The 26,300-nt window shown below is 48.5% G+C and overlaps 1 protein-coding gene across 6 annotated transcripts; it reads left to right on the top strand.

Annotated features, from left to right (window-relative positions):
- Positions 1-108: 108 nt before the first annotated feature.
- On the top strand, positions 109-25,523 carry VPS11 (VPS11 core subunit of CORVET and HOPS complexes). Of its 6 annotated transcripts, none has more exons than XM_074015412.1 (16): positions 10,970-11,367; positions 12,314-12,485; positions 12,583-12,718; positions 13,377-13,540; positions 15,725-15,972; positions 17,352-17,553; positions 17,954-18,105; positions 20,429-20,615; positions 21,037-21,183; positions 21,416-21,604; positions 21,711-21,872; positions 22,103-22,242; positions 22,333-22,535; positions 22,668-22,839; positions 24,649-24,871; positions 25,016-25,523. In XM_074015412.1, the coding sequence occupies exons 2-16, from the start codon at positions 12,339-12,341 to the stop codon at positions 25,178-25,180; spliced, it is 2,637 nt and encodes an 878-aa protein (XP_073871513.1). In that variant the 5' UTR covers positions 10,970-11,367; positions 12,314-12,338; the 3' UTR covers positions 25,181-25,523. The 6 variants fall into 6 exon arrangements, with proteins under 6 accessions (XP_073871514.1, XP_073871517.1, XP_073871513.1 ...); XM_074015415.1 differs by having other exon boundaries at positions 17,352-17,486; XM_045370012.3 differs by having other exon boundaries at positions 10,970-11,179; positions 12,337-12,485.
- Positions 25,524-26,300: the final 777 nt, after the last annotated feature.

Consider the following 26,300-nt stretch of genomic DNA (forward strand, 5'->3'; position numbering starts at 1 on the left):
CGGAGGGGACCAGCCACCGGTTGGACAAAAACCGCCGGCGTCGGCTCGGGATTGGACCACGTCACGGGGCCACCGCGCTCCACTCCTTCCTCCCCACCGCCGGCCCCAGGGCGACTGCGGGACCTTTTCCGGCGCTGGATGCTTCGCTGCCGGGGTTCGGGAGTGACCCGCGCCTGGAGCCCGTCGGGCGCACTGCAGTCCCGCACTCGGGGCTTTTCTTCTGGTCACCTGGAGAGCCCGGCCGAGGAATGGGATGACAGGCGTCCCGTCCGCAGCCCTGCGGAGGAGGCGCTTGCCTGCCGGTTGGTATTGAGGTGCTCTAGGCTTTAGATAGACGTTGGAGAATGGCTGTGCCTCCAACTGAGTCCGCCGCAACCCCCTCTGTTTTACTGGGGAAACTGAAGCCACAGAAAAAGATGTTTGTTGATGAGTCAGAGATAACCGATGCATTCGTCGCAGAATTTGGCCTAGATTTCTTAGGTTAAGCCCCACTCATTTGTATAAGAATATTCCAAACTTTTGCTACACGCAAAAGACACTTTTATTTGTGAGGCTATAGTTGGTTGAGCATGTGTGCACCTTCTCCTATTTCTATTCTATTAAATCTTGTGAATATTTCTCTACTCTTTAGCTGTTTCTGCCATAGAATGACAGAAGCACCTCACTACCTTCTCTTTTAATTTACAGCTCCATAGAAATGTGCGCAGTCGCCCGGGCGCGGTGGTTTACGCCTGTAATCCCAGCACTTTGGGAGGCCGAGGCGGGCGGATCACTTGAGGTCAGGAGTTCGAGACCAGCCTGGCCAACATCGTGAACCCCCGTCTCTACCAAAACTACAAAAATTAGCTGGGCCTGGTGGCAGGCGCCTGTAATCTCAGCTGCTCAGGAGGCTGAGGCAGGAGAATTTCTTGAATCTGGGAGGCGGAGGTTGCAGTGAGCCCAGATTGCGCCACTGCACTCCAGCCTGGGCGACAACAGCGAGACTCCTCAAAAAAAAAAAAAAAAGTCCGCAGTCCTTGGAGAGTGCATTTTCCTTAAGTGTGGATGGAAATAAGTCACCTGTTTTCTCTCCTACTAAATTGATGCCTGGCCACCCTTCACAGAAAGACCCGCTTGAAGGCCCTGGCCGTTAGGGCCAGGGCTGTGTCAACCCTGAACTTGTTTAAGTAGCTCTTAGCTTTTCTTTTCTCTACATTTTTCGTGATGCTTAGGTGGAGAGTGGTCCGGTGTCTATGCTTAGAAGGAAAAATTATTGGCAGTCCCAAAGAGAGAGTCTATTCTTCCTTTTAAGAATAGTTATGTATTCAGGCAGTAGACAAATTGGTAGAAATAGAAATTCACTTGGCCGGGCGCGGTGGCTCACGCCTGTAATCCCAGCACTTTGGAAGGCCGAGGCGGGCGGATCACAAGGTCAGGAGATCGAGACCATGGTGAAACCCCGTCTCTACTAAAAATAGAAAAAATTAGCCGGGCGCAGTGGCGGGCGCCTGTAGTCCCAGCTACTCGGGAGGCTGAGGCAGGAGAATGGCGTGAACCCGGGAGGCGGAGCTTGCAGTGAGCCGAGATTGCGCCACTGCACTCCAGCATGGGCGACAGAGCAAGACTCCGTCTCAAAAAAAAAAAAAAAAAAAGAAAAATGAAATTCACTTAAAATTTTAACAGAATTGGCCGTGCGCGGTGGCTCAAGCCTGTAATCCCAGCACTTTGGGAGGCGAGGCGGGCGGATCACGAGGTCAGGAGATCGAGACCATCCTGGCTAACACGGTGAAACCCCGTCTCTACTAAAAAATACAAAAAACTAGCCGGGCGAGGTGGCGGGCGCCTGTAGTCCCAGCTACTCGGGAGGCTGAGGCAGGAGAATGGCGTAAACCTGGGAGGCGGAGCTTGCAGTGAGCTAAGATCTGGCCACTGCACTCCAGCCTGGGCGACAGAGGAGCAAGACTCCGTCTCAAAAAAAAAAAAAAAAAAAAAGATTTTAACAATTTAATTACACAAATAATACACAAATGTAATCATTAAAAAATTCATTCTACGGCCGGGCGCGGTGACTCACGCCTGTAATCCCAGCACTTTGGGAGGCCGAGGCGGGCGGATCAGGAGGTCAGGCGATGGAGACCATCCTGGCTAACACGGTGAAACCCCGTCTCTACTAAAAATACAAAAAAGTTAGCCGGGCCTGGTGGCGGGCTCCTGTAGTCCCAGCTACTCAGGAAGCTGAGGCAGGAGAATGGCATGAACCCAGGAGGTGGAGCTTGCAGTGAGCCAAGATCGCGCCACTGCACTCCAGCCTGGGCGAAAGAGCCAGACTATGTCTCAAAAAAAAAAAAAAAAAAAATTCATTCTACATAAAGGTAAATTTCCTTGACACCAACCCAAACCCCCACTCTCTCTTGTGGAGGTACCTGCTATTGTTGGTGCGATGTATAAGCTTCCAGGTCTTTCCCTCTTTTATACATATATATGTCTCTAGAAACTTGTAGCTTTTATCTTTTCATAATATACACTTTTTGTTTTTTGCAACCAGCACCTTGCTTGCATTTTATCTTTTTTAAAACCATAAAATGTTATACAGTTACATTGTTTGCCATTTTTTTAAACTAATAATAAAGTGTGGAGCATTTTCCATGTCACTGTGATTCACTTCCTCATTTACTGCTGTAGAACATTCCATAGCATGGGGTTTGTTCTGCCATAATGATGGACATATAAGTTGTCAATTCAATTCCACAGGGAAAGATTTTGTTTCTCAGTAATTGACTCCACTTTTGACCAACTATCCAAGTAGATTCTTTCCATCCATTTCTTTTTTTTTTTTTTTCCAACAGAGTCTGTGTCACCCAGGCTGGAGTGCAGTGGTGCAGTCTTGGCTCACTGCAATCTCCACCTCCCGGGTTCAAGCGATTCTTCTGGCTCAGTCTTCCAAGTAGCTGGAACTACAGGCACACACCACCATGCCTGGCTAATTTTTGTATTTTTAGTCGAGACACGGTTTCACCATGTTGGCCAGGCTGGTCTCTAACTCCTGACCTCAGGTGACCTGCCTGCCTAGGCCTCTCAAAGTGCTGGGATTACAGCGCGAGCCACCACACCCAGCCTTTTCATTCATTTCAAACAGAGAGCATGCGTTTTAACACTTATTGGGCCACTCTGATATGCAAGCACTGGGCTAGGTGCTGCTAATCCAGAGATGGGTATGAGCTTGTCTTTACCTTCAAAGAAGTCATAATGTGTTGGGAAACAAACATGTTCATCGTTTCATGTGCTTATTAAAAACCTATTTGGGGGGCCGGGCACAGTGTTTCATGCTTGTAATCCTAGCACTTTGGGACGCTGAGGCAGGCAGATTGCCTGAGCTTAGGAGTTCAAGACCAGCCTGGGCAACATGGTGAAACCCCATCTCTACTAAAATACAAAAAAATTAGCCGGACGTGGTGGGGCATGCCTGTAATCCCAGCTACTCGGGAGGCTGAGGAAGGAGAACTGCTTGAACCTGGGAGGCAAAGGCTGCAGTGAGCCGAGATTGTACCACTGTACTCCAGGCTGGGCGACAGAGTGAGACCTTGTCTTAAAAAAAAAAAAAAAAAAAAAAAAAAAAAAAAAAAAAAAAAAGAACAGTTCTCAAATGGGTATCTGTCCCCCTGGGTAGTGAAGCAGGTTCAAGTGCTCTGAGGAGTCAGCTGTTTTGTTCTGGGACCAGAGGGGAGAATAGCATTTCACAAGAACAAGCTGAAGAACAATGGGAAATTTTTAATGTAGAACACCTGATTTAGATTGACCTAGGCAGGTGAACTCATTAGTTCTTTTCCAGAATAACTTGTTAACATTTGAGGACTAGATCTCTTCCCCTATACTGCAGAAACCCAAGAGAAGAAAGTTGCTCTCTTGCAGAACACGTGCCAAACTGACAGAGGTGTAAAATAGACACATTGGTAAGGGTATATGTGTACATAAACCATGCAAATTACATGATGGGCTGAGGGCAGTGTTGATCAGAGAGAACATCCTACATCAGAAGAATTTTAAAAAATTAATTGTTGGCCAGGGGTGGCTCCCACCTGTATTCCCAGCACTTTGGGAGGCTGAGGCAGGTGGATCATGAGGTCAGGAAATCGAGACCATACTGGCTAACACAGTGAAACCCTGTCTCTGCTAAAAATACAAAAAATTAGCCAGGCGTAGTGGCACGTGCCTGTAGTCCCAGCTATTCAGGAGGCTGAGCCAGGAGAATTGCTTGAACCCGGGAGGTGGAGGTTGCGGTGAGCCAAGATCGCGCCACTGCACTCCAGTCTAGGGTCTGAGCCAGACTCCATCTCAAAAAAAAAAATTAGCCTGGCATGGTGGCACACACCTGTAATCCTAGCTACTGGGGAGGCTGAGGCAGGAAAATTGCTTGAACCCGAGAGGTGGAAGTTGTATTGCACCAAGATCGTGCCACCGCACTCCAGCCTGGGTAACACAGTGAGTCTCTGTCGGAAAAAAAAGTAAACATATGTTCACCCAGAGGCTGTTGGTAATAGCTTTATAACAGCCCCGGGCTGAAAACTATCCAAATGCTCATCCACAATTGGATAGATAAATGAATCACAGATTCATACAGTGGAATTCTATATAGCAATAGGAATGAGTGGACTATTATTACATAGGACAACTTAAATGAATTCCACAAACATAATACTGAGTGAAAGAAGCCCAAATATTACTGTATGATTTAACTTACATCAAGTTTAAAAGCTAGCAAAACTAAGCTACAGGGATAGAAGTCAGGATGCTGCTATCCTTTAGATACAAGGTCTTGCTCTGTTGCCCAAGCTGGAGGGTTTAGAAGAGGACATAAGGCAAGCTTCTGGGGGTGCTAGATATGTTCCCCCTTTTTTTGAGACAGAGTCTCACTCTGTCACCCAGGCTTGTGTGCAGTGGCACAATCGCAGCTCACTGCAACCTCTGCCTCTAGGGTTCAAGCCATTCTCTAGCCTCAGCCTCCCAAGTAGCTGGGATTGTGGGCATGCAACACTACGCTCAGCTAATTTTTGTATTTTTAGTAGAGACAGGGTTTCACCTTGTTGCCCAGACTGGTCTCAAACTCCTGACCTCAGGTGATCTGCCCTGCTTCGGCCTCCCAAAATACTGGGATTACATGCATGAGTCACGGTGCCTGGCTGCTAGCTGTGTTCTCGTTGCTGGTTACTATGGGAGTGTCCAGTTCGTTTCTGGAATTTCAGTGGGCCGTATTATAGAACTTTTTTGTATGTTGTTACTTCAATAAAACATTTTAAAATTATTTTGTCTGTCATACAAATGACTCTAGGGTTTGTTGTTGTTGTTGTTTTGAGACAGGGTCCTCACTCTCTTGCCTAGGCTGGAGTGCAGTGGTGTATCACAGCTCACTGCAGCCTCCATCTCCTGGGCTTAAGCAATTCTCCCTCCTCAGCCTCTCAAGTAGCTGGGACTACAGGTGTATATCACCACATCTGGCTACTTATTTATTTATTTATTTTTAGTAGAGATGAGGTCTGCCTGTGTTGCCCAGGCTGGTCTTGAACTCCAGGCCTCAAGTAATCCTCCCACCTTGGCCCCCCAAAGTGCTGGATTATAGGCATGAGCCACCTTGACTGGCCTCAAGAGACGCTAGGTTTGACTTTGCTGTAACCCTAGGCAGGAGAGAGCCCATTTTCAGCAGGAGAGGAACCAAGATAAGTTTTTTCCTACTTCTATAACAATATTTTTAGAATTAACGAAAGAAATACACGGCTAGGGCTGGGCACGGTGGCTCACACCTGTAATCCCAGCACTTTGGAAGGCCCAGGCGCGTGGACCATTTGTGGTCAGGAGTTTGAGACCAGCCTGGCCAACATGGTGAAACCCGGTCTCTACTAAAAATACAAAAAGTAACTGGGTGGTAGTGGCGTGCGCCTGTAATCCCAGATACTTGGGAGGCTGAGGCAAGAGAATCACTTGAACCTAGGAGGTGGAGGTTGGGGTGAGCCAAGATCGCACCACTGCACTCCAGCCTGGGCGACAGAGTGAGACCCTGTCCCCGCCGGGTCCCCACTCCAAAAAAAAGAAAGAAATATGTGGCCAGGCATGGTGGCTCACACTTGTAATCCTAGCACTTTGGGAGGCTGAGGCGTGTGGATTGCTTGAGCCCAGCAATTCGTGACTAGCCTGGGCAACATGGCGAAACACTGTCTCTACTAAAAATACAACAACAACAACAACAAAATTAACTGGGCCTGGTGGCGTGAGCCTGTAGTCCCAGCTGCTGGGGAGGCTGAGGTGGGAGAATCACCTGAGCCTAGGAAGTGGAGACTGTGGTGACCTGTGATTGTGCCACTGCACTCTAGCCTGGGTGACAGAGTAAGACCTTGTCTCAAAAAACAAAACAAAACAAAAAAGAATGAAAGAAATATGTGATTATTGACGAAAACTGGAAAAACATTAAAACAACAACAGGCCGGGTGTGGTGGCTTATGCCTGTAATCCTAGCACTTTGTTGGCAGAGGCGGGCAAATCACTTGAGGCCAGGAGTTTGAGAGCAACCTGAGAAACATGTCAAAAACACGTCTCTACAAAAATGCAAAAACTAGCTGGGCATGATGGCGTGCGCCTGTAGTCTCAGCTACTTGGGTGACTGAGGCAAAAGAATCGCTTGAATCTGGGAGATGAGATAGAGGTTGCAGTGAGTTGAGATAGTGCCACTGCACTCCAGCCTGGGCGACGGAGGGAGACTCCATCTCAAAAAAATAGAAGAAAGATAGTTTCTTTTTTTTTTTTTTTTTTTTTTTTTGAGACGGAGTCTTGCTCTGTCCCCCAGGCTGGAGTGCAGTGGCTCGATCTCGGCTCACTGCAAGCTCCCCCTCCCGGGTTCATGCCATTCTCCTGCCTCAGCTTCCTGAGTAGCTGGGACTACAGGTGCCCACCACCACGCCCCGCTAATTTTTTTTTGTATTTTTAGTAGAGACCGGGTTTCACCTTGTTAGCCATGATGGTCTTGATCTCCTGACCTCGTGATCCACCCACCTCGGCCTCCCAAAGTGCTGGGATTCCAGGGGTGAGCCACCGCGCCTGGCCAAAAAAAGAAGATAGTTTCTACCTGGAGAGCCAGATGAGAAAAACAGAAAATTAAAGTTTTCTGAAGCAGCTACTTGGGAGGCTGAGGCAGGAGAATCACTTGAGCCCAGGAGGTGGAGGTTGCAGTGAGCTGAGATCGCGCCACTGCACTCAAGCCTGGTGACTGGCGACAGAGCGAGACTCCATCTCAAAAAAAAAAAAAAATATATATATATATATGTATATTAAAGTTTGCATTTGGGCCGGGCGCGGTGGCTCAAGCCTGTAATCCCAGCACTTTGGGAGGCCGAGACGGGCGGATCACGAGGTCAGGAGATCGAGACCATCCTGGCTAACACAATGAAACCCCGTCTCCACTAAAAATACAAAAAAATTAGCCGGGCGTGGTGGCGGCGCCTGTAGTCCCAGCTACTCGGGAGGCTGAGGCAGGAGAATGGCGGGAACCCGGGAGGCGGAGCTTGCAGTGAGCCGAGATCGCGCCGCTGCACTCCAGCCTGGGCGACAGAGCGAGACTCCGCCTCAAAAAAAAAAAAAAAAAAAAAAAAGTTTGCATTTGGGACAAGAAGTTTTCTTGTTTTGTTCCAGTGGATATAACTTTTATATCATGGGCAGCAGTTTGCTAAAGGGAAAAGAGAGAATACTGCAAGACAATTCTTGCATTCTTGATTCTGAGTTATGACCTCTCTAATTTGAAACTAAAGACTTGTATTTCTTCTTTATCTTTAGTCCCTTTAGAACTTGAGTTCTCAGTATGCAGAACTAACTGTAAGTGAACAGTCATTTTCTGTGTAATTTGCTTGGTTATCTTCCTCACTATCCTGAAATTCCTGGATTCAGACCAGTGTAACTAAGAGACAAACCCTGGTGTATGTTCTGACAAGCATAATCTAGCTTTACACCCATCAAACTATCTAATTAGAGGGTAGGGGGCTGAATTACTCATTTTGTTTCCAAAGAACTTTGCAGTTTTTGCGTAGAGAGAGCCACTTTAAGTTAAACTCTTTGAGACTCCATTTCTTATCAGGGATAATGATACCTCTTCTGCAGATGGTTGTTATGAAGATTCTGTGAAAAGCAAAGGCACTTTATTAGATATAATTTACTACACGAAATTAGGGGCTTGTTACTGTCCGTTCTTTTTATGCCTGTCCCTAGGGTGGTGGTTGAGGACCATGTCTTGTTTATTTATATTCTGGGCATTTGGTATAATTCCTGGACTAGGAGTGCTCAATACACATTTGTCAAAAGAAGGACAGGAAAGAAGGTAGTAAGTCTGAAGAGGTGTTGTGGGTCTCTCTGGCAGGCCAATCTCAGCCTTTGTATCCCTCATCAATAAGAGGATCCAATGGGCACAGGGAGAACCAGATTCAGCCCTCAGAAGACGACGTGGAGCCTCTGCCATTGGACAGCAGGGGGAGCACCCAAGCAACGGAGATGCACTCTATCTCCTGTTCACATCTCTGCTTTTACATTGTGTCTTTTTTTTTTTTTTTTTTTTTTTTGAGGCGGAGTCTTCACTCTGTCGCCCAGGCTGGAGTGCAGTGGCACCATCTCCGCTCACTGCAAGCTCCGCCTCCCAGGTTCACGCCATTCTCCTGCCTCAGCCTCCCGAGTAGCTGGGACTACAGGCGCCCGCCACCGCGCCTGGCTAATTTTTTGTATTTTAGTAGAGACGGGGTTTCACCGTGTTAGCCAGGATGGTCTCAATCTCCTGACCTCGTGATCCGCCCGCCTCGGCCTCCCAAAGTGCAGGGATTACAGGCGTGAGCCACCGCGCCCGGCCACATTGTGTCTTTTTTGAAGTCTGTTGCCCATGCTGGTCTTGAACTCCTGGCCTCAAGGGATCCTCCTGCCTCAGCCTCTTAAAGTGCTAGGATTACAAGCGTGAGCCAGCTTGCCTGGCCACATTGCTTCTTTTAACATATATTCTTCATAGGCTTAACAACTGACATATTAACATACCATCTAAACATTCTGATGACTACTATGGAATATGCTCAGTAGGTGAAAGTGGGTTCAGTCTGCTCCCATTTGTGCTTCTGCCCAAGAGTTGGTATCCTGAAACAGTTCCAATGAATTGGAGATATCCTGTGTCATGAAGAGGAAAGAAACGTTAGTTGAAGTCAGGAAATCTGTGTGCATGGTGGTGGCTAGAGTTTCTTTCTATCATTTACCTCTTCAGACAAATGGACACCACCTGCCCATCAACCAGATTGAGGAGAGGAGTGGATAAGAAGGGAGTCATCCACATTCATTCCTCCAACCAAACATGGGACTTCTACCAGGCTCTGCTAGGCCTCGTTCACGGTAAACAAGACGTAGCCCCCGCTCTCAGGGAACTGTGGCTGGTGGAAATACAGCATCAAATATTCTGAAATAAGTTGGGGGAGGGCCAGATGCGGTGGCTTACGCCTGTAATTCCAGCACTTTGGGAGGCCGAGGCAGGTGGATCACCTGAGATAAGGAGTTTGAGACCAGCCTGGCCAAAATGGCAAAACCCCATCTCTGCTAAAAATACAAAAATTAGCCAGGCATGGTGGCAGGCACCTGTAATCCCCGCTACTCGGTAGGCTGAGGCATGAGAATCGCTTGAATTCGGGAGGTGGAGGTTGCAGTCAGCCGAGATTGTGCCACTGCACTCCAGCCTGAGGGATAGAGAGAGACTCTGTCTCAAAAAAAAAGAAGAAAAAAAAAGGATGTTAGAGGAGTGCAAAAAATAAACTTCACAAATACCACAGAGTCACTTTTTCATATGTCCCTACTATCTCAAAATGATGCTATGTCACTTCTGTGTATAGCTTCTCATGGCACACAAACAGTAAACCTACAGTAGTTGTCCATGAGGATAGATCTTGGTTGCATTCAAAGCTGGTTTAGCCAGAGTTGGGAGTGGAGAATGGCCATGTAATATCTTGGACACCTGCCGCTTATCATTAAAACACTCAGCTCTCAAAGCCGCCACTTCCAGGTTTTTGCTCAGTTCTATGTCCCATACCCTGCCACTATGGAAAGGGGGAGAAAGCCCAGGGCCTTGGGAGTTCCTGCCCCATCAGTATTTCCGTTTCCTTTTTTTTTTTTTTTTTTTTTTGAGACAAGGTCTTGCTCTGTCACCCAGGCTAGAGTGCAGTGGCACAATCACGGTTCACTGCAGCTTCCACCTCCGGGGCTCAATCGATCCTCCTGCTTCAGCCTCTCAAGTAACTGGGACCACAGGTGTCCACCACCACGCCTGGCTCATTTTTGTATTTTTGTAGAGGTGGGGTTTCACCATGTTGCCCAGGCTGGTCTCGAACACCTGGGCTCAAGTGATTCCCCCACCTCGGCCTCCCAAAGTGCCGGAATTACAGACAGACATGAGCCATCGCGCCCAGCCCGTTTCCTTGGGAAACGTTTTGAGCGTCTGTTAGGTGTCATACGCTCTGACAGGGGGAACAAAAACGAATGTAAGACACTGACTATGGTTCACAATCTGCGTGGTGGCAGACACAAACTTCTAATTTTATTTCTCCTCTCATACAGCCGAAAAACTGGTTTAACATACACTGTTTCATTTATGCCCCAAAACAGTCCTGTGAGGTCAAAACGTCATTCACTTAGGCACGACGGGTTACAGTCCACAAGGCGCATGACATCGCTCATCTTGATCTCCCGGTACCCGCGCATTTTAGGAAGAAACACGTTCAAAGGGATGAAGGGTCCGCTCTCAAGCATTTTAGCTAGCGAAGTTACAGTCACATCCGGCAAAGTCGCACACTGCGGAACTAGGACTACCGCGCGCGGCCCCGCCCACTTTCCCAGCAGCGGGAAGCTGTCACCCGGACTCTAGAGATCCTGGGCCCAGAGGCTCCCGGAAGCTGCCGACCACGTGATTCGCTGGCTCAGCTCACGTGACAAAGCTCCCGGAGGTGGGGGCCCTCGGCCAAAATGGCGGCCTACCTGCAGTGGCGGCGCTTCGTTTTCTTCGACAAGGAGCTGGTGAAGGAGCCGCTGGGCAATGATGGGGCCGCTCCCGGGGCCACACCTGCTTCTGGATCCGCTGCTTCCAAGTTCCTTTGCCTCCCTCCTGGCATCACTGTCTGCGACTCAGGCCGAGGGAGCCTGGTCTTTGGAGATATCCTTCGTTTGGAGCTGTCTTTTCCCTCCCGGGATCCCGAAGAGATCGAGTTAGGATGAAATCTGTTTGTTGGAGGGGTCAGTGCCGCGTGCCTCCTTCCTTTAGCTGGTCATCCAGAGTCGTTCTGTGATCTACGGGAAGAAAGAAGTCCATTTCCTAACTTGTTATCAACTGAGCAATCCTGGGCAAGTCATTTAACCTCTCTGGGTTTTAATTTCCTTATCTGTAAGAGAAGTGCACATGCCAATTTGACTAGCTTAATTTGAGATCAATAAAAAAAAAAATGCAAGTTGGCTTTAAAAGATGAATATGTAAAGTGACATGCTCTCCCCTGCCCGTTATCGTTGGCGAGGAGGTAAATGAGGCTAGCAGTTGTTGCTTTCGTCTTCATGTTGCTGGTACTCAACTCTGGCCTTTTTCACTCTTTTTTTTTTTTTTTTTTTTTTTTTGAGACGGAGTCTTACTCTGTTGCCCAGGCGGGAGTGCAGTGGCACGATCTCGGCTCACTGTAATCTCCGCCTCCCGGGTTCAAGCGATTCTCCTGCCTCAGCCTCCCGAGTAGCTGGGACTACAGGCGTGCGCCACCACACCCGGCTAATTTTTTACATTTTTAGTACAGACAGGGTTTCACCGTATTGGCCAGTCTGGTCTTGAACTCCTGACCTCGTGATCCACTCGCCTCGGCCTCCCAAAGTGCTGGGATGGCCCGCTTTCTTTCTTTTTTTTTGAAACGGAGTTTCACTCTTGTTGCACAGGCTGGAGTGCAATGGTGTGATCTGGGCACACTGCAACCTCCGCCTCCCGGGTTCAAGCAATTCTCCTGCCTCAACCTCCTGAGTAGCTAACAGGCACACATCATTATGCCCGGCTAATTTTTGTATTTTTAGTAGAGACAGGGTTTCGCCATGTTGGCCAGGCCGGTCTCGAACCCCTGACCTCAGGTAATCTGCCCTCCTTGGCCTCCCAAAGTGCTGGGATTACAGGCGTGAGTCACCCTGCCTGGCCCTACTCTTTTTAAGATAGGGAGTTCTATGAGATGATATGTAGGAAAATCCTTGAAAATTTTAGAGTTATATGCATATCATTGTTATCTGAATTCTGGTCTGAATATAAGTATCTCTCCTTGGAAAGGAGGCTCCTTGACTACCCTGCACATATGGAAGGCCAGATCTGGTTCTTGCCACGTTCCCTACAGCTTACAGGCTTCCAGGCCTACAAACTACGGGTGACACACCTGTACCAACTGAAGCAGCACAATATTCTGGCATCTGTTGGAGAAGATGAAGAGGGCATCAATCCCTTGGTGAGTCCCAGCAGGGAAATGGGAAAGATCCGGAAGCCTGGAAATGATTTTTTCTTGGAGAATGACTAGCATTTACACTTCTGAGGTCTGTCCACAGGTTAAGATCTGGAACCTGGAGAAGAGAGATGGTGGCAATCCACTCTGCACTCGAATCTTCCCTGCTATTCCAGGAACAGAGCCAACTGTTGTATCTTGTTTGACTGTCCATGAAAATCTCAACTTTATGGCCATTGGTAAACAGAAGGCAAAACTAACACTCCTAGATTCATTATATATTTTCTTCACAGTTGCTTCTGCCTCTCATCTTTACTGTTTTCGTGAGACCACTTTGAATTGAACTGAGGCTTTTGAGATATTAAAGTTTGGAATGGGGGCCAGGCACAGTGACTCACGCCTGTAATCCCAGCACTTTGGGAGGCTGAGGTGGGCGGATCACCTGAGGTAGTTTGAGACCAGCCTGACTGACATGGAGAAACCCCATCTCTACTAAAAATACAAAATTAGTTGGGCGTAGTGGCACATGCCTGTAATCCCAGCTACTAGGGAGACTGAGGCAGGAGAATCGCTTGAACCTGGGAGGTGGAGGTTATATGCAGTGAGCCGAGATTGCGCCATTGCACTCCAGCCTGGGCAACAAGAGGGAAACTCCATCTCAAAATAAATAAATAAATAAATAAATAAATAAAATAAATAAAGTTTGGAATGGGAAGGGATTTAATTTTGTTCTTTGAAGATGTGTCAGTGAGTGCCAATATTCAGGTTAACCATTAATTAGAGAGGTTGGGTATATGGAGAAAGCTTGTCACTTCTGAGTGCCTCAAGGGTCTTTTTTCCCTCTCCATTTCCTGATCTTTTCAGCCTCACTGAAGTAATTTTCTCGTTCTCCTACAGGTTTCACAGATGGCAGTGTTACATTGAACAAAGGAGACATCACCCGAGACCGTCATAGCAAGACCCAGATTTTGCACAAGGGCAACTATCCTGTAACTGGATTGGCCTTTCGCCAAGCAGGAAAGACAACTCACTTGTTTGTTGTGACAACAGAGAACGTCCAGGTATGACCAAGGCCTCCACTCTTAGGAGCAGGCAGGAAGGGCTTCTCCATTGCTCAGGGGGATAGGGTAAGGAAGTGACAGGAAAGGTGGGATTGTTAAAATTTTAATCATATAATTCGAATCATTTGCCTAGCTTTGTATTTTATTTCTTTGCCTAGGAAGCTGGGAAGAGTTAGACTCTGGGCTTGTAGTAAAAAGACGTGAATTTTCTTTCTCTTTTTTGAGACGGAGTCTCACTGTGTTGCTCAGGCTGGAGTGCAGTGGCGAGATCTCGACTCACTGCAACCTCTGTCTCCCAGGTTCAAGCGATTCTCCTGCCTCAGCCTCCTGAGTAGCTGAGTAGCTGGGATTATAGGCACACAGTAGCACATCCAGCTAATTTTTGTATTTTTAGTAGAGACGGGGTTTCACCATGTTGGCCAGGCTGGTGTCGAACTCCTGACCCCAGGTAATCCACCCACCTTGGCCTTCCAAAGTGCTGGGATTACAGGCATGAGCCATCACGCCTGGCTTTGAATTTTATTTCTAATTAGCTTTTTTTTTTTCCCTTGAGACAGGATCTTGCTGTGTCGCCCAGGCTGGAGTGCAATGGCGCTGCATCAGCTCACTGCAACCTCTGCCTCCTGGGCTCAAGCGATCCTCCCACCTCAGCCTCCTGAGTAGCTGGGATTACAGGCATGCATCACCATGCCTGGCTAATTTTTGTATTTTTTCTTTTTTTTTTTTTTTTTTTTTTGAGACGGAGTCTTGCTCTGTCGCCCAGGCTGGAGTGCAGTGGCCGGATCTCAGCTCACTGCAAGCTCCGCCTCCCGGGTTTACGCCATTCTCCTGCCTCAGCCTCCCGAGTAGCTGGGACTACAGGCGCCCGCCACCTCGCCCGGCTAGTTTTTTGTATTTTTTAGTAGAGACAGGGTTTCACCGTGTTAGCCAGGATGGTCTCGATCTCCTGACCTCGTGATCCGCCCGTCTCGGCCTCCCAAAGTGCTGGGATTACAGGCGTGAGCCACCGCGCCCGGCCTTTTTGTATTTTTTCTAGATATGGGGTTTCACCATGTTGCCCAGGCTGGTCTCAAACTCCTGGGCCCAAGCAGTCCACCTGCCTCAACCTCCCAAAGTGCTGGAATTACAGGCATGAGCCACTGCACCGGCCTATTTGTTTTTTCTTTTTTTTTCTTTTTTTTTTTTTCCTGAGACGGAGTCTGGCTCTGTCGCCCAGGCTGGAGTGCAGTGGCCGGATCTCAGCTCACTGCAAGCTCTGCCTCCTGGGTTTACGCTGTTCTCCTGCCTCAGCCTCCCGAGTAGCTGGGACTACAGGCGCCCACCACCTCGCCCCGCTAGTTTTTTTGTGTGTTTTTTAGTAGAGGCGGGGTTTCACCATGTTAGCCAGGATGGTCTCGATCTCCTGACCTCGTGATCCGCCCGTCTCGGCCTCCCAAAGTGCTGGGATTACAGGCTTGAGCCACTGCGCCCGGCCTGCACCGGCTTATTTCTAACTAACTTTTTAAATGACAATGGACAAGTATCTTTACTTTTCTTGTTCCTGGTGCCCCAGATTTACAACAGTCTACTCTCTCAGGAATACTGTTGATAAAACAGTAGAAGATTATTGCATTTCTCTTACTTGTAGAATTTCTGTACTAGATAGAAATAATATATACAGAGAAAGAAATGGTGGTCCCTGTTTTTTATATATATATATATATATTTTTTTTTTTTTTTTTTTTTTTTGAGACGGAGTCTCGCTTTGTCGCCCAGGCTGGAGTGCGGTGGCGTGATCTCAGCTCACTGCAAGCTCTGCCTCCCGGGTTCACGCCATTCTCCTGCCTCAGCCTCCCGAGCAGCTGGGACTACAGGCACCCGCCACCGCGCCCAGCTAATTTTTTGTATTTTTAGTAGAGACGGGGTTTCACCGTGTTAGCCAGGATGGTCTCGATCTCCTGACCTCGTGATCCACCCACCTCGGCCTCCCAAAGTGCTGGGATTACAGGCGTGAGCCACCACGCCCGGCCCTCTGTTATATATTTAATAGATGGGTGATGGTTAATGAAGAAGGTCAGCAGCCAAGAGAAAGACTTAGAATGCTAAGAGGGAAAAAAGAGCCAGTATGGAGATGAGAATACCTTCGTGAAGGCTTAGTGTTACCTCCTCAAAGGAGCCTGTTAACCCCTTTCTTACTTCTGGCAGTCCTATATAGTTTCTGGAAAAGACTATCCTCGCGTGGAGTTGGACACCCATGGTTGTGGCCTGCGCTGCTCAGCCCTAAGTGACCCTTCTCAGGACCTGCAGTTCATTGTGGCCGGGGATGAGTGTGTCTACTTGTATCAGCCTGATGAACGTGGGCCCTGCTTCGCCTTTGAGGGCCATAAGCTCATTGCCCACTGGTTTAGAGGCTACCTTGTCATTGTCTCCCGTGACCGGAAGGTTTCTCCCAAGTAAGGACTCCAGTGAAAAGGGACAGGGAGAGGGCTGGACTTGTTCCCCAGAGTCCGCCTGATTTTAAAATCCTAATGCCTGGATCCTGCCAGTCTCCTACTCCTACTCTGGTGTTATGTAGATAACACTTCTTTTTTTTTTTTTTTTGAGATGGAGTCTCGCTCTGTCACCTAGGAGTGCAGTGGCGTGATCTCGACTAACTGCAACCTCTGCCTCCTGGGTTCCAGTGATTCTCCTGCTTCAACCTCTTGAGTAGCTGGGATTACAGGCATGTGCCACCATGCCCGGCTACTTTTTGTATTTTTTGTAGAGACAAGGTTTCACCATGTTGACCAGGCTGGTCTCAGACTCCTGACCTCAGGTGATCCACCTGCCTCGGCCTCCCAAAGTACTGGGATTATAGGCATGAGCCACTGCACCCGGCTGGTGACACATATCTAGAGTTGGTTATAACATTTTTTTTTAATGAAAAATGGGTGTTTTTGCTGCAGGTGTTTGCTACATAGCCCTAGTATACTAGAATGCTCCGGGGAATTTAGACCTGTTTTTTTGTTTGTTTGTTTGTTTTGTTTTGTTTTGTTTGAGACGGAGTCTCGCTCTGTTGCCCAGGCTGGAGTGCAGTGGCACGATCTCGGCTCACTGCAAGCTCCGCCTCCTGGGTTCACGGCATTCTCCTGCTTCAGCCTCCCGAGTAGCTGGGACTACAGGTGCCTGCCCTGATGCCCGGCTAATTTTTTGTATTTTTAGTAGAGATGGAGTTTCACTGTGTTAGTCAGGATGGTCTGAATCTCCTGACCTCATGATCTGCCCGCCTCGGCCTCCTAAAGCACTGGGATTTCAGGCGTGAGCTTCCGCGCCCATCCTTACTTTGTTTTGTTTTTTAACTCTTTTGTCAAAATAAGTTGGGCAGAGGAACAAAGGATTCAGGAGTGGAGAAATTAGAAAGTGCTGGGAAATGTGGGATGCAAGTTTTTTGTTTTGTTTTGTTTTTGTTTTTTTAAGGGGTAGGTGGGGTCTTCTGCATGATGAAAGTACTCCCTGTTAGATGCTGGTTTGTTTTGCTTTCATTCAGTTCCAGGCACAATGTTTTAAATATACCATGTATTGGATGATTATTTTCTAAATGAATGGATATCTGAATGTACTTAATTTTCTCATCTGTTGCTTGGGTTAATTGTAGGATCCTAAAGGGTAAGGTCAGGTTTATATGTTCTCTTTCTACAACTACCAGCATAGTGCTGCATGGTATGGGATGTGAGGGACCAGAGAGGTGATTTGTGCTGGGTGGAATGTGCACCAAAGTTATCATGGGAAAGGAAATCAAGGGGAGATAAGACAGAGATGTCCAAATATCTGGTGCTTTTTCTTTCCTATGCAGGTCAGAGTTTACCAGCAGGGACTCACAGAGCTCCGACAAGCAGATTCTAAACATCTATGACCTGTGCAACAAGTTCATAGCCTATAGCGCCGTCTTTGAGGATGTAGTGGATGTGCTTGCTGAGTGGGGCTCCCTGTACGTGCTGACGCGGGATGGGCGGGTCCACGCACTGCAGGAGAAGGACACACAGACCAAACTGGAGGCAAGGCCACCAGGCTCCCAGAGCTGGCCACAGGCACCTAGAAGCAGCTGCAGGAGCAGGTTCCCCAAGTCATATTGGCTAGGGTGTTTCCCTCCTTATGGGTCACAGCCTTACTCAGCTTCCTTAGGGTAGGATTATAAGGTAAATGGCCTGGGATGGGGCTTTAGAGGGAAATAATGGCTGGGAGTCTGAGCCCACTCTAAGGGTTCACTTTGTTTCCAGAGCACCTTATGAAATAAGGTGATACTGATCTTGGGGATTTCTGGGAGCTCTAGGTTTGTCTAGGATCTAGGCAGATCAGAAATCCAGGACTTTCTGTTTTGCATGTTGTGGGCACATTTTGGGAAAGTGTCTTACCAGGACCACTTCTACCAATTTTCTAATCTCTCTTCCCTTCTAGATGCTATTTAAGAAGAACCTATTTGAGATGGCGATTAACCTTGCCAAGAGCCAACATCTGGACAGTGATGGGCTGGCCCAGATTTTCATGCAGTATGGAGACCATCTCTACAGCAAGGGCAACCACGATGGGGCTGTCCAGCAATATATCCGGTCAGTCTGGAGGCACTTTGGGATATAGCTGTGAATGCAGGGACAGGCAGCTAGATAGCTAAAGCCCATCCATGCTCCAGGTAGGGGCTAGAATTCTACCAGGAACTGTTTTTGCTTTTGTTTTTGTTTTGTTTGTTAGTTTTTTTTTTTTTTTTGAGATGGAATTTCGCTCTTGTTCCCCAAGCTGGAGTGCAGTGGTGCGATCTTGGCTCACTGCAACCTCTGCCTCCTGGGTTCAAGTGATTCTCCCGTCTCAGTTTCGCGAGTAGCTGGGATTACAGGTGCATGCCACCACACCTAGCCACTTTTTTGTATTTTTAGTAGAAACGGGGTTTCACCATGTTAGACAGGCTGGTCATGAACTCCTGACCTCAGGTGGTCTGCCTGCTTCGGCCTCCCAAAGTGCTGAGATTATAGGTATGAGCCACCGCTCCCAGCGTTTTTGTTTTTGTTTTTGTTTTGTTTTGTTTTTTGAGATGGATTCTCACCTTTTACCCGGGCTGGAGTGCAATGGTGTGATCTCAGCTCTCTGCAGCCTCTGCCTCAGGCTCAAGCGATTCTCCTATCTCAGCCTCCCGAGTAGCTGGGATTACAGGTGCATGCCGCCATGCCGGGCTAATTTTTTGTATTATTAGTAGAGACGGGGTTTTACGGTGTTCCCTAGGCTGGTCTCGAACTCCTGAGCTCAGGCAATCCACCTGCCTTGGCCTCCCAAAGTGTTAGGATTACAGATATGAGCCACCATGCTCGGCCTTTTTAATTTTTTTTGCAGGAACTATGATGCCTTAAATGAGAGGACAAGATTCCTTGTTGAAAAGGGAATTTTAGGGTCAAATATTATATGACCAGTATGCAGTTCAGCTGATGATTACCTCTCATTTTAAACTTTAGCTTGGCCTTTGTAAATACTTACTTTGACCTGGTTCTTTAAGGAGGAAAAGATATTCATTTCTTGCTTCCATAATTCCTTCCCTCAGTACTAATTCTTGGAATTTTCTGCCTTGAGAAGGGGTTTTAGAAACCAGTCTAAGGTGGCCGGGTGCGGTGGCTCACGCCTGTAATCCCAGCACTCTGGGAGGCCAAGGCGGGCGGATCATGAGATCAGGAGATCGAAACCATCCTGGCTAATGGTGAAACCCCGTCTCTACTAAAAAATACAAAAAATTAGCCGGGCGTGGTGGCGGGTGCCTGTAGTCCCAGCTACTCGGGAGGCTGAGGCAGGAGAATGGCCTGAACCCCAGAGGCGGAGCTTGCAGTGAGCTGAGATTGTGCCACTGCACTCCAGCCTGGGCAACAGAGCGAGACTCCATCTCAAAAACAATAAATAAATAAAAGAAACCTGTCTAAGGCTGGGGTGCAGCGGCATGTGCCTGTGATCCTATCCCTTTGGAAGACCAAGGTGGGAGGATTGCTTGAGCCCAGTCTGAGCAACATAGCAAGACCCCATTTCTAACAACAAATAAATACATAGATTTAAAAATATGGCTGGGTGCCATGGCTCATGCCTGTAATCCTAGCACTTTGGGAGGCTGAGGCGGGTGGATCACTTGAGGTTAGGAGTTCGAGACTAGCCTGGCCAACATGGTAAAACCCTGTCTCCACTTAAAAAAAAAAAAATACAAGGCCAGACGTGGTGGCTCATGCCTGTAATCTCAGCACTTTGGGAGGCCGAGGCAGGTGGATCAGAGGTCAAGAGTTAAAGACCATCCTGGCCAACATGGTGAAACCCCATCTCTACTAAAAATACAAAATTTAGCTGGGCATGGTGGTGGGCGCCTGTAATCCTAGCGTAAAAAAAAAATTAGCTGGGCGTGGTGGCATATGCCTGTAATCCCAGCTACTTGCGAAGCTGAGGCAGGAGATTCACTTGAACCTGGGAAGCAGAGGCTGTCGTGAGCCGAGATTGTGCCACTGCAATCCAGCCTGGGCAACAAGAGCAAACCTTTATCTCAAAAAAAAAAAAAATAATAATTAAATTAAAAAATAATAATATATAAGAAAAAGAACAAAAATACAACAATAAAACAACAACAAAATAATAATATAAAAAGAAACCTGTCTAGCCTCTTCCCCATTCTCTTTAGAATTCCTATTTTTAGCCAAATTTAAGAAGCAGTGCCCTGGAGCCTTGCTACCCACTGTGGTCCCAGTCTAGTAGCACCGATATTACCTGGGACTTTGTTAGAAATGTAGAATCTCAGGCCCCACCCCAGATCCACTTAAATAGAATTAGCATTTTGAGAAGATCTGCAAGTGATTCCTGTGTACATGAGTTGGACAAGTATAGTGATTCAGATGCTATCTGGTGCACATGTCTCCCTAGAACCATTGGAAAGTTGGAGCCATCCTACGTGATCCGCAAGTTTCTAGATGCCCAGCGCATTCACAACCTGACTGCCTACCTGCAGACCCTGCACCGACAATCCCTGGCCAATGCTGACCATACCACCCTGCTCCTCAACTGCTATACCAAGCTCAAGGACAGCTCGAAGCTGGAGGAGTTCATCAAGGTGCAGGATGGTGTTGGTGGGAGAGTCCTGGAGGCCCCACTGAGCATGAGGTGGCTCCACTGGGACTTGTTCGTTTCAGCAAGATATAGGGAGAGGAAAGGGCTGACCTTATTTAGAGGAGCGGCTGTTCCTGTTAGTTCTGTGCCGTCTCCCCTCTTGTTTTATGACTCTAGAACTTCCCATGATATCTAAGCCCAGGGTGGTGGCACTGGGGAAGCCCTTTCCCTAGCGGTGTCCCTCTAATGGTAGGGGTAGAGGAAAACTTTAGTCAGACACTCCCACAGGCTGACTAGCATAATATTTTCAAAGCGTGGACTTTATGGTATCACCTTAGGCATCTGTCTGAAAGTCAGATGCCTGTTTCCTCTCCCTTCTCTAGCTACGTCTGTGTAAATGATTTTGTCTCATGTCTCCTCGGCAGACAAAAAGTGAGAGTGAAGTCCACTTTGATGTGGAGACAGCCATCAAGGTCCTCCGGCAGGCTGGTTACTACTCCCATGCCCTGTACCTGGCAGAGAACCATGCACATCATGAGTGGTACCTGAAGATCCAGCTAGAGGACATTAAGGTAGGTGAGACTCTGTCTTTTTTCCCCAAGAGACAGGGTCTCGCTATGTTGCCCAGGCTGGACTTGAATTCCTGGGCTCAGGTGATCCTCCCACCCCATCCTCCTGAGTAGAGGTGAGACTCTTAACTTGGGCCGAGCCGTGTTGTTTTTGAAGACATCCCCAGAATGATGAAAGTGCTTTCTGGTGGCTGAGGCAGGAGTATGCACTACTCTGCCCTTTACTTTTCCACAGAATTATCAGGAAGCCCTTCGGTACATCGGCAAGCTGCCTTTTGAGCAGGCAGAGAGCAACATGAAGCGCTATGGCAAGATCCTCATGCACCATATACCAGAGCAGACAACTCAGTTGCTGAAGGGACTTTGTACTGATTATCGGCCCAGCCTCGAAGGCCACAGCGATAGGGAGGCCCCAGGCTGCAGGGTGAGGCTGCAGGGAAAAGAGCTTCAGACAGTGGGGATCACTTCAGGGGCTTCCTGTATATCACGCCCACTCACTCAGCCTCCTTTCTCCTCCCTTGCCATCCTAGGCCAACTCTGAGGAGTTCATCCCCATCTTTGCCAATAACCCGCGAGAGCTGAAGGCCTTCCTAGAGCACATGAGTGAAGTGCAGCCAGACTCACCCCAGGGCATCTACGACACACTCCTTGAGCTGCGACTGCAGAACTGGGCTCATGAAAAGGACCCACAGGTGAGGCCTGGCCAGGGCTGCAGGAGAAAAGACAGTTCATGCCATCTCCATTCTTCCGTCTTGGGGGCTGCCTTTCACTGCATTCCTTAGACCAGTAACACCTTACCACGGGGCTCAGTGGTCCTCTGTGAAGAGGGAATGGACTGAGGGAAAGAGTTGACTGGCCTTGTCCAAAGAGACCTTGTGATTTTCCCCTTTTGTCCAGCAACTCTGCCCTCCTCCTTCTCCAGGTCAAAGAGAAGCTTCACGCAGAGGCCATCTCCCTGCTGAAGAGTGGTCGCTTCTGCGATGTCTTTGACAAGGCCCTGGTCCTGTGCCAGATGCATGACTTCCAGGATGGTGTCCTTTACCTCTATGAGCAGGGGAAGCTGTAAGAGTTTGGGGAATTTCAGGGAAAGGGGAAGAATCCAAGTCATTTTCCAGAGACAGCCACTGAGGTGTGCCCTTGCCCCGGCCACAGATTCCAGCAGATCATGCACTACCACATGCAGCACGAGCAGTACCGGCAGGTCATCACCGTGTGTGAGCGCCACGGGGAGCAGGACCCCTCCTTGTGGGAGCAGGCCCTCAGCTACTTCGCTCGCAAGGAGGAGGACTGCAAGGAGTATGTGGCAGCTGTCCTCAAGCATATCGAGAACAAGAACCTCATGCCACCTCTTCTAGGTACTTGGGAAGACAGGATGGGTGGGTGACAAGCTGCTGACAGCTGGGCTCTGTGGCAGGGGCCCTTCAACTCTATCCAGAGAGTGCCGCACGCAGTTCATTGTCTTGTTTCCTCTTGGACCCCAATCTCAGTGGTGCAGACCCTGGCCCACAACTCCACAGCCACACTGTCCGTCATCAGAGACTACCTGGTCCAAAAACTACAGAAACAGAGCCAGCAGATTGCACAGGATGAGCTGCGGGTGCGGCGGTACCGAGAGGAGACCACCCGTATCCGCCAGGAGATCCAAGAGCTCAAGGCCAGGTACCCAGGGCATGGATATGTGGAGGAGTCCAGGGGATAACTTGCCCTTCACAGGGTATTTATTACTAAGTACTTTCCATAGAGGATTCTATGGAGTGCTTTTGAGCATTTTGATTCTTCAAGGTGTGTTTTAATGGAGGAATTCCAAAAAATGGTTTATTACACAGATCATTATTTACTGGGCTTTGGAGGATATTATTTTGTAGCAGGTACTTTTTGTTCTTTATATGCCTGTATTTTACCTTTTCTAAACACATCCATATTGTGGTTGGAAGCCATTCTGGTGTTTTTCTTTTTTGAGACAGGATCTTGTCACTGAGGCTGGAGTGCAGGAGCGTGATCACGGCTCACTGCAGCCTTGACCTCCCGGGCTCAAGTGATCCTCCCACCTCAGCCTCCACAGTAGCTGGGATTGCAGGCATGCGCCACCAAGCCCAGCTAATTTTTGTATTTTTAGTAGAGATGGGGTTTACAGTGTTGACCAGACTGGTCTCAAACTCCTGGCCTCAAGTGATCCTCCCGCCTTGACCTCCCAAAGTGCTGGGATTACAGGCATGAGCCACGGTGCCCAGCCATAATCCCAACTCTGAAATCTTATCTGCCCTTAACATTCTGTAAAATATTTATTAGAGAACAAGTTTCTTCATTCTACAAATTCTGAGTCTCTGTGATGTCCCAAGCACTATTCTGAACAGCACAGGCAAAAAGCCTGGCCTTCCTGGAGCTTTATGTTTTAGAAGAGACAGACAGCAAACATGTTAAATAGGCAAACTTTTTTTTTTTTTTTTTTTTGAGATGGAGTCTCACTCTGTCACCCAGGCTAGAGTGCAATGTTGCGATCTCGGCTCACAGCAACCTCCACCTCCTGGGTTCAAGCAATTCTCCTGCCTCAGCCTCCTGAGTAGATGGGATTACAGGTGCCTCCCGCCATGCCTGACTAATTTTTGTATTTTTGTAGAGACAGGGTTTCACCATGTTGGCCAGGCTGGTCTTGAACTCCTGACTTCAGGGGATCTGCCTGTCTTGGCCTCCCAAAGTGCTGAGATTGTATGAGCCACCGCACCTGGCCAAACAGGCAAAAATTTTTTTTTTTTTTTTTTTTGAGATGAAGTCTCGCTCTTGTCTCCCAGGCTGGAGTGCGATGGTGCGGTCTCAGCTCACTGCAACCTCTGCCTCCTGGGTTCAAGCGAGTCTTCTACTTTGGCCCGCCGAGTACCTGGGATTACACGTGCCTGCCACCATGCCTGGCTAATCTTTATATTTTTATTAGAGACAGGGTTTCGCCATATTGGCCAGGCTGGTCTAGAACTCCTGACCTCAGGTGATCCACCTGCCTGGGCCTCCGGAAGTGCTGGGATTACAGGTGTGAGCCACTGCGCCCGGCCAAACAGGCAAACTTTTGTAGTACGTTAGGTGGTGGTAAGTTCTGAGTGGAAAATAAATTGCGCAAGGGGAGCGGGGAAGAAGTGTGTCAACAAGTTTAGAGAATGTGGCCAGGAAAGGCCTCACTGAAAGGGTCACATCTGAGTACAGACCTGAAAGTTAATTTAGTGGCAGTTGTGAAAATGGAGAGAGAGGAAATGATCCCCAGGCTGAGTTGGCCTTGTTGGGAGCATGCTAAGACTCACTACAGGTCCAGGGCTGTTATAATCATTTGACTCCCCTAAGGCAATAAGAAGAGCAGGGCAGGGCCTTCAGGGGCCTTACCGGTGACCTTGCGCCGTCCACTTCAGCTGCCTTCTTTCTTATCCTTGACTCCTGGCCTTGCCCTCACTTTTGCCACTCACTTCTGGTCTTTCTTCCCTGTAGTCCTAAGATTTTCCAAAAGACCAAGTGCAGCATCTGTAACAGTGCCTTGGAGTTGCCCTCAGTCCACTTCCTGTGTGGCCACTCCTTCCACCAACATTGCTTTGAGAGTTACTCGGAAAGTGATGCTGACTGCCCCACCTGCCTCCCTGAAAACCGGAAGGTCATGGATATGATCCGGGCCCAGGAACAGAAACGAGATCTCCATGATCAATTCCAGCATCAGGTGGGGATGAGTGGGCTAGATGGGCCAGGGGATTCCCACTAGTGTCACAGAGTCACTGGAGGGCTTGTTTCCTTATCTCCTCCTCATTTGAGAAACAAGCACTTTGATTCTGATTGGTACTCCTTCCCTCCTCTTCTCCTGCAGCTCAAGTGCTCCAATGACAGCTTTTCTGTGATTGCTGACTACTTTGGCAGAGGTGTTTTCAACAAATTGACTCTGCTGACCGACCCTCCCACAGCCAGACTGACCTCCAGCCTGGAGGCTGGGCTGCAGCGCGACCTGCTCATGCACTCCAGGAGGGGCACTTAAGCAGCCTGGAGGAAGATGTGGGCAACAGTGGAGGACCGAGAGGACAGACACAATGGGACCTGAGCGGGTGTTACACAGAAGGCTGGCTGACATGCCCAGGGCTCCACTCTCATCTAATGTCGCAGCCCTCAGAACTAAAGCAGACTTTCTTTCCCTGCCTTCTTATTTAGCCAGCCTGCCATCCCTCCTCTTCACTAGCAGTGTAGATCATTCCAGATCAGTGGGGGAGGGCACCTCAGCAACCTCTGAGTGTGGACAATAGCTGCTTTATTCTCTATCCAAGAGCACCAGGCTGTGCTTGGGTCCTTGCTCGCAGAGTCTATAAATAAAAGAATATAATGATTTGGGAGCTTAAGGATTTTTTTCTGGGGACTTCCTGGTGATTCTTAACTGCATGATGGACTTCCTTCCCTCTGCTCTCCTGGCGTTCCACTTCCCTCCTATGGTGTTCTTGGAGACCATGTTGGCTCAGTCTCGTTCCAGTAATGGGTGGGGCCTGTGGCATTGCGTACAGTTCAATTTACTGAAGGACCTCTGCAAAAGACCTAATGACTGAGCTCCAGGAGCAACCTGGACCAAGACATACAAAACAACTCTTGCTCTTTCCTCTTGCTGGTCTCTATGGCTGTAGTTTGGGCAAAATACTCAAGCAGGAGGCAGACTCGGGTAGGGAGCTTTGGGCTTAACCTACCTTAATGGGTAGGTTGGCATCTTGCTGTACGTACTATCAGATGATAAACAGGAGAAAAGGTCCTTTCTGGAAACACCTTTCCCTCTTTGAAATTGTCAGCTAAAGTTTATGTTGTTAGGTGTCCCTGTGTAATTTGGGTGGCGCTGCCTGTCTGAAAATTGCTCCTATGTTGTTTTTTTCTCCACAGCCTCACCTAATTTCATCTCCTATGTTGTTTAATTGGAGGAAGTACGTTTGACATTGTGGTTTAGGTAGTATGTAGGATTGCCATGGGCTGGGCGCGGTGGTTCATGCCTGTAATCCCAACACTTTGCGGGACTGAGGTGAGAGGATCACTTGAGTCCAGGAGTTCAAGACCAACCCCCCAGGCAACATAGTGAGACCCCGTCTGTGCAAGAAATAAAAATAAACTAGCCCAGCCTGGTGGCG

This window comes from Macaca fascicularis, chromosome 14, assembly GCF_037993035.2.
Source record: "Macaca fascicularis isolate 582-1 chromosome 14, T2T-MFA8v1.1".
Taxonomy (NCBI): Eukaryota; Metazoa; Chordata; class Mammalia; order Primates; family Cercopithecidae; genus Macaca; species Macaca fascicularis.